The sequence below is a fragment of the Pygoscelis adeliae genome, unplaced genomic scaffold (genome assembly GCF_000699105.1).
Source record: "Pygoscelis adeliae isolate BGI_AS28 unplaced genomic scaffold, ASM69910v1 Scaffold48, whole genome shotgun sequence".
Taxonomy (NCBI): domain Eukaryota; kingdom Metazoa; phylum Chordata; class Aves; order Sphenisciformes; family Spheniscidae; genus Pygoscelis; species Pygoscelis adeliae.
This window is the reverse complement of record NW_008825618.1, coordinates 1,211,567-1,219,469: the sequence shown is the minus strand read 5'-3', so window position 1 is coordinate 1,219,469 and position 7,903 is coordinate 1,211,567. Positions and strand designations below refer to the sequence as shown.

Sequence of the window (7,903 nt, the reverse complement as noted above, 5' to 3'; positions counted from 1 at the left end):
AGGTTTTTTTGGTTGCTTTTTGTTTGCTTTTGGTTTGGTTTGGGTTTTGTTGTTGTTTTGTCTCCAAAACTTAAAAACTTTAAATGAAAAGACAGGAATTACCAAAATACTGTTTGGGGTGGTTTTGTTTTGTTTTGTTGGGTTTTTTGTTTTGTTTTGTTTTAATACTGAAGTATATTAGTCTTTTCTGCATCACAGGGAAGTGCAGTCACATAATATATGCAGTGTATATATTCACACATACAGTCATATATATATAGGCAGAGTTGCTCTAATTCAGTGATTTGTGAAAACTGAGAAGTGTGATAAGTACCACCTGTGTCAAGGGTTTATATTGTGAAAGTTAAAGGTTACTGTTCTTAAGATTTTTTCGTTTACTTCAGTACTGATTTTAATTGGTAAGACTGCCTTAGATCTGGAGTCCATACGTTTGTTTGTATCTTCCTTAACAGAAACTCATCTTTGGTAGAAAGCTGACTGTTTTGCCAACCAGTAGTTAGTCTGTTAATTGAAAAACCTGACGTATAGCGAAACTGAAATGTAATTTGGCATTTAATTTAACTTAAAACAGACAAACAAAAAATCCCCCAAACATTAAGTCTGTCTTATTGTTTATTTTAATGTTTATCTAATGAGTTATCGATTTTTTAAAATTAAATTGATGATAATGTAGAATTTTCATTTAAGACTTGTGAATTCATTCCCAGGAACACGAGTCAAGCTAGGTAGCATTTGAAGCCTTGACTTAAATTGTGCAAAAAGGATGACAGTAATGGTTGAGGAACAAAGGAGGAATTGATTCCCCACTTCGTATATGTTTAAAAGACTAGCAATATCAGGGCATTCAGGGTTGAGGTTGGTTATGATTTAACCTCCGGTATAAAATCTCAACGTGCAAGTGATTCTCACTCAAATATTAATAGTTTCATGCTTTTTTTTATCAGTAGATCTTAGTTAGCTTCACTTCTAGGTGATCTGAGTACATGAAGACTTGATATTTGGAAATTGGATTTTTTTGTTTTTTAAAAATTATTACAAACAGAATGATGAGGGGAAACTGAAAAATGGGCTGTTATCTTTCATACTTGTTGCAGTGGTACAAATAACTTCAAAAGGTCAAATGTCAGAGAGGAATAAGTGTAATTGTAATACACTTGTTCAAAATATCAAAGTGTATACTTTAGTTAAAAGATCTGAAATACATATAACTTCCTTTGGTTGTGAGTAGACAGTATGTAAAGATATTATAAAGAACTTTTATTTTCTTATAGAACAATAAAGTCAGACGTTTTGCATTTGAGCTCAAGATGCAAGACAAGAGTAGTTACCTTTTAGCTGCAGATAGTGAACTTGAAATGGAAGAATGGATAAACACTCTGAACAAAATTCTTCAGCTTAACTTTGAGGCTGCAATGCAAGAAAAAAGAAATGGAGAGTCTCACGAAGGTAAGCAGGGTTTCTAGCAATGCTAATACAGTTATGTGACAATGTCTACGTACATGCATTTGGAAAGAAAGGCTTTATTGTGGCTAATTTTTTTTTTCTTTGGTCATAAAAATTATAGGCCTTTTCACTGTCTGTTTGAACTCATGAGAGTTTTGACCTTTTGGCACTAAAATAGCACCATTCTACATTGATTCCAATTGAGTTAAGTCCAGAAGAGAATAATGAGACTGATCAGAAGTCTAGAAAAATAGAACGCACAATGAAAAATCAGGACCAAAGCAATTTAAGGAAAAGAGAAAACTTAGGAGGGACTTGTTTTGAATTGTGTAGAATGCTGCTGAAAATAGAATAATCTGTTCTGTGGTCACTATAGGTAGAAGACTAAGAAATTGTGGTTGCAGTGAGGGACTTAAATTTAGATGTAACTCCCTTGACCACAAATATTTCCCTGAAGTACTGAAATAGATTGCTTGGGTGTAGAATCTTTTCTGTTGGAGCCCTTTAAGAATAGGTAAGGCAGATATCTGTAAGGAATGTGATGTAGGTATAGCTGATAATTTGGTGACAAAAGGATAGTCTAGATGTCCTCTCGTGCATTTTTTCCTCTTGAGAGTGGATGGGGAGGGCAATTGGTATGAGACCAAGTGTACGCATATCCAGAAGAACCCGGAAGTAATTATAGAAAGTTGTTCTGCTTATAAATAGCACAATATACCAAAAGAGACCATTAGAGTTTAAAATGAGATATCACAGTCTTTGGTGAAGATTGTCGGAATTTAACACAATGCTTGCAGAAAAAGCAAATCGGAAGAAGAACCCTGTAGCTCTGTGAAAGACATTTTAGTCAGTGGTCGTGATTGACCTTAGAACTGTAAGATGCTTATAGCTAACTGAATGGTTGCTTTGTAAATCCAGTAACCGTTGGAGAGTAGAGTTGGGAACCTAATGAACAGAGGGAACTGGTTTGGAAATCAAGATATGATGCATAGTGGAAAGAGTAATGTGAATTTGTGCATTGAGTATCCCTTTCCCCATGCAGATGTCAAAATTAATATTAAAGCTATTTTCTAGGTAAGATTAGAAATAACTGCTACTTTACCAATTTCTGTAACTGGTTACATCCTCCAACAAGTCACTACATCAAAATGAAATGATGGAGTTGTCCACAACCTGTTTATGTTAACAATTGTCATTTGCGAGGGGGGGTAGGAGTTAAAAAAAAAACAAACAAACAAACAACAAACACCCCCCCACCCCCCCAAAACAAACCAAACCAGAAATGTTTTTGCCATGGAGTTTTGTGAGTAGTTTGGGGTTTTTTGTTTGTTTGTTTGGCATTTTTAATTTTTTTTATGTGGTTTTATAATTTCAGATGATGAACAAAGCAAAATGGAAAGCTCATCAAGTATTTTTGATAACTACTATCCCGAAATTGCCAAGGTAATATATATTGTAAATGCCAATTCGGGATATAAAGTAGTAAACGTAAGTTAGCCACATGAACTTTCGGTAAAGGTAAGGTATTGGCTTCTAGCTTCCAGTCTGTTTGTGGTGCTTTGAAAGCTCAGAAGCTCTTTCGTGAATAGATGTGGTTATTGAGCATTTTCTGCTTTTGGAAGCAAACTAGCTACTGTCTTAAAGTTGCTTATATAAATCTTGACATGCTGTTTAAAAGCAGCACGTTTTATTATTTTATTAGTTTATTGTATTTTGCATATTTTGTATTGTTCTATTGCATGCAGGTAAGTGCTAAAGTATTTCTGTAGAAATCTATTTTTACACTAAAGTGAAGTTTTGTTTTTAGAGTTGGAAGTCTAGAGGAGCTTAATAGCAGTGATGATGTGAATGTATTTTAAGATGCTTGTGTCTGTAATGAGCTGGCAAGTTCATGGATACTTCCTGTATTGCCATAGTTCTTGCTTTTCAATTTTGTTCTTACAGAGGTGTGGTAGAAATAGAAATAAGAATAAAATAAAATAGAAATAAATATAAAAAACCAGTAACTCTTCCTTAGCCCATTTGCAGACTTTATTTCAGTTAAATCAGTGACTTGTGTGTTGCAATAAGTTTTGTGAGTTCTCTAAGGGAGAAATTTTTGTTAAATCACCGAAGGACTGGAACTGGTGACCTTTTTCTATTGAAGTTGCAGAATCCAAACTCCTTCCTGTGACGTCCTTACTCTTTCTTCTGTGTGGCACAGCCTGCGGTCTTGAAACTGTTTCTGCTTGACCATGCTCTGGAAAGCTCTCCCCTTCTTTTCTGAGAATCTGTCTGACCTAGTAACTACTCCTGATGGGTGTGCAGCTTATAAACTGAGAACAAGCAGTAAAACAAATTTTGTCTATTACAATAGGTAACATCTCAAAAGATCCAGCCAGAATACATTAACAGGCTTTAAGCACCCAAATTGGTTGGCTGGCTTAATTCTTTCTGTTACTGCTTTGTAATTAACTTAGCACATGTACACGAAAAGCTGTTACGTGATAATCTAACTCCAGCTACGGCTGTATTTGGAAATTAATTGGGACTGTGGTGCATACAATCAAGTTTTCCTTGGAAGAGCTGTAAGCATCAAACAGTACACTTACATGAGGCTATAAAAATTTATTTTGGAAACAAATATAAAATTAGATGCTCTTATTGTATGGAAGATTTTTCTTTCTTTATAGTCAGAGTTATTGGAATGCTTAGGTTCCATATGACTTCCAGAGGGGACTTTTATTCAGGGCTGCAGCACCTGCATATAGTTTTAGTACTACAAATGCTGCTTCCTGTTTCCATAACCTTCTGATCGGAAGCACGCATCTCTTTAAGCTAGGTATTCTTCTAGCGTGTTATTTTTCTCAGCTTTTTAAGCACTGGCTTTTTTTATTCCATGGTTATAACCCATTTAAATTTCTGTTTCCTTCAAAATAAGCTTTTTGGTTTTCCCATTCTAGTTCATCTTTACTAAACACTACCTTTCAATTTGCTCTAATGTGTTTTTCTAGCCTTTTTTCCCTGAGGAGAAGTACAGGGAAAAATCTGCCCATTTGCACTAGTACACTGTTTCTGCCTTAACTTGATTATTTTATATAAATGCTGTTTGTTTTGAGGATTTTTTTTTTGTCCTCATTCTTTCTTGCATTGTCTTTTCAGCTGTTATTTGGGTTTGGATTTGGTTCTTTTTTCCCCAGTGGAAGACTTACAAGGCATTGAGCCTTCTTTTAGAAGAGTTTATAGCTGCTCTATTATTTTTGTTGGTTCTAGGAGGAGATTTTCACAATAGCTGACCTCATATCCTTATGAGGAAAGAGAAATTCCTTCAGGGGTGATTGTAGAGCACCTGACAATAGGGGGGAAAAAAACAGTCTTCCTAGGAAAGGTTTAACCCTTGTGAGTACATCTCCAAGCCTTCGTTTTTCTATCAACGGCTGTTAGTTTATAACATAAAATATATAAGATGGTATTGTGCACTTCAGTGCACAGATGTGCACGCATATATCTCTGTCTGTCTGTCTGTCCTGCCTACTTCATGTTCCTTTTATGTGTAACTTAAGTACCAAGAGTGAATGTAGGGGTTTTTGTGGGGGTTTTTTTGGTTTTTTTAATCTTCAGAGGAAACAAATTAGACCTTCATCTTAAATAACAATGTGACTGTCATGATCAGTGTGCCCAAGTACCTCCTTAACCGTTATGGGTCCCAGTATTCCTTGAGGTAGGAAAACATTGTCCCTGTTTTACAGATGAGGAAATGGAATTACAGAGTCACTGCCATGCTGTAGACAGGGTTGGTGACTACATGCATTTTCAGTTCTTGACTTCTGACCGACTGCCCCTGATCTGTCAGTCAAAAATGCATATTTTTGTCTTGTCTTTAGTGCACAAAACACCAAAGAATCTAAAACTATTCAAGATGCTTTAGCTGAAATAGTTTCTGTCTTGCTCCTATGAGTAGATCATGTTCCTCTTCAGTTCTTGCCACTGACGATTCCCTTTCCAAAACATACATGCAACCTTCTTGCATCTTTAAACTTCTTCACAGTTTAGTCCTGTATTTCTCAAATCATACCGGCTGTTGAACAAGCAAAGTCTGCCAATGCTCTGCTGGTATCGAGTGTCTGGATGGTGTCTTTCACAGCAACTCTTGTCTTTTCTCCTGTGTGTGTTAAAGAGAATGAAGTAAAGTAGATGAAATCCATTACAGCATCTGTACTCAAAACCACACCTCAGAAGTTCCTCTTCTGTAATACATCCTTTAAGTCAAATTCTTTCTTTATTATTATTATCAACCTAAAATAGGATTTTGAGCTCTTAGAGCTGACGGTTTTTTGGTTTGTTGTTTGGTTTTTTTTTCTTTTTCTTGAGACATAGTAGGAGTTCCTTCAACCTCTAGCAAAGCAGATGTAGGCAGTAGATCACTTCAGCTGATGGTCAGTGATGGGCATTTTGGGTTGGTAACTTCTTTTAACCCATACAGGCTAATCCAAAATTAGACACCTGTCTGTAATGTAATACTTTGTATCCCTGTTTAGCCAGCTACTACTTTGGGAATGGCAACTCTCCTACGTGGGTAATTTTGGTGCAGGCATACATCCATTTGTTATGTCCTGTGACTTTAAAAATCATAGAATACTCTTTAAATAATACCTTTTTTTGGAAAAGTAACCTATGTATACCATCAGTTTTCACATTCTATTTTGTTCCACTTAACTTTTGTTTTACTGTTAATAGGTAGGTATCCACAAATCCCAGGCAGGATCAGTGTACCGTGTACTCTGCAAAGTAACTTTTAAGTGTGAGAGTTTTATCTTTTGGAAGTTTTTGGGGTTTTTCCACCTACCCACAGGAAAACCGCCTCTTTGGCAGTAGAGCTCAAGAAAAGAAAAAAAGAAAAAAAAAAAGAAAGCAAGCTATGATGGTGTTTCTTAATTTAGGTAACCTGTTGTTTCCTGAGCAATCTTATGGTCTCAGGATAGCTCTGAGCTTTAACCGACATTCATACTTTTTTTTTTTTTAATAAAATAGTGTTATGAAAGTTATTGTTTAAGGAGGCAAAGTGCTGTATGAGCTACACTGGAGTAGGCTTTCCATGAGCTTGGAAGGTTACATGTTGCTGATGTAAGTTTTTGTGTTTCTAGGCCTGGAAAAGCCTTTAAAGGAGAGGAGTCTTCTCTCACTTTTTACTTGAACATGATGGAGCAATTTAAACTAAGAAGTTGCAAAGCTCAGTTAGGGAGAGAAGAGTGCATGAATTAAAAATGTGTAAAGCTTTGAACATCACAGAAAAAAGAATGAAATTGAAAACCACTTTAATTTAATTGTGTGATCCTAAGACTTTTTTTTTTTTTTTAATATTTTGAACAGAGTACCAGAGAAGCAGAAATCAAGTTGAAAAGTGAAAGTAGAGTTAAACTTTTTGCCTTGGATCCAGATGCACAGGTTAGACTTTTTACAAGGAAGCATGTTGTTTTCTTTTATGTTGATCCTTTTGAGATGAAAAACAACTTACCGTAATTTTTCTTTTCTCTTTTTAAAGAAACTTGACTTTTCTGGTATTGAACCAGAAGTGAAGCCATTTGAAGAGAAATTTGGAAAAAAAATTCTTGTGAAGTGTAACGATTTATCTTTTAATTTGCAAAGCTGTGTTGCAGAAAATGAAGAAGGACCAACGACAAATGTAAATAATTCATGTAATTATTTTCTGTTAATATGGTAATGAATGTCTTAATACTTTGTTGGCACTATTCTTAATGGCAGGAATTCCTAGTTATGATTGAGAAACATGTATTGTGGGGGAGGTTTCTACTCCTTTAAATCAAAATGAGAGCCTAAATCCTGCAAAAATAACTTTGCTACTAATCTTTTTGTTGTGTTGTAGAATTTTTCTTTTACTATCTTTTACATGTTGTCAGTAATATCTAGAGTGATGGCTGTGTGTAACTGTTTATAAAAATGTTACTCATCTTCCTTTCATATACATTTCTACAGTAATATAGATGCCAGCAATGACACTTGATTCTTTTTTTTAAATGTTTAGGTAGAACCTTTCTTTGTCACATTATCACTATTTGATATTAAAAACAACCGGAAGATTTCAGCAGATTTCCATGTTGATTTGAACCATGCCTCGGTAAGGCACATGATATCCAACGCATCTCAACAAATGATGAATGGCAGTGGTGATAGCTTACACAGAATTCAAGACATTCATGAAACTGTGTTACAATATCCAAAGCAGGTGAGAACTAGTAACCTGAAGAATTAGTAGGGTTTTTGGATACAAGTAGAGAGTTTTCCTGCATGCTTCGGATGGCTTTCTATTATGTGATGTAAAATGTGTGTGCATTTTCCTTTTATATTTATCTCTTGTTTTATTTCTAGGGAATATTCTCAGTCACATGTCCTCATACTGACATTTTCCTTGTGGCTAGAATAGAAAAAGTATTACAGGGAAGCATTACACATTGTGCTGGAC

The 7,903-nt window shown here is 35.2% G+C and overlaps 1 protein-coding gene across 1 annotated transcript in view; it reads left to right on the top strand.

Moving 5' to 3' along the window:
- DOCK9 (dedicator of cytokinesis 9) overlaps positions 1 to 7,903 on the top strand; it is a 107,967-nt gene that overhangs the window by 30,127 nt on the left and 69,937 nt on the right. Inside the window, 6 exon segments of the mRNA XM_009333332.1 lie at positions 1,272 to 1,446; positions 2,819 to 2,886; positions 6,793 to 6,867; positions 6,965 to 7,105; positions 7,466 to 7,666; positions 7,810 to 7,903. The exon segment at positions 7,810 to 7,903 is cut by the window's right edge and continues 17 nt beyond it. Of these exon segments, the coding sequence (XP_009331607.1) occupies positions 1,272 to 1,446; positions 2,819 to 2,886; positions 6,793 to 6,867; positions 6,965 to 7,105; positions 7,466 to 7,666; positions 7,810 to 7,903 (754 nt within the window).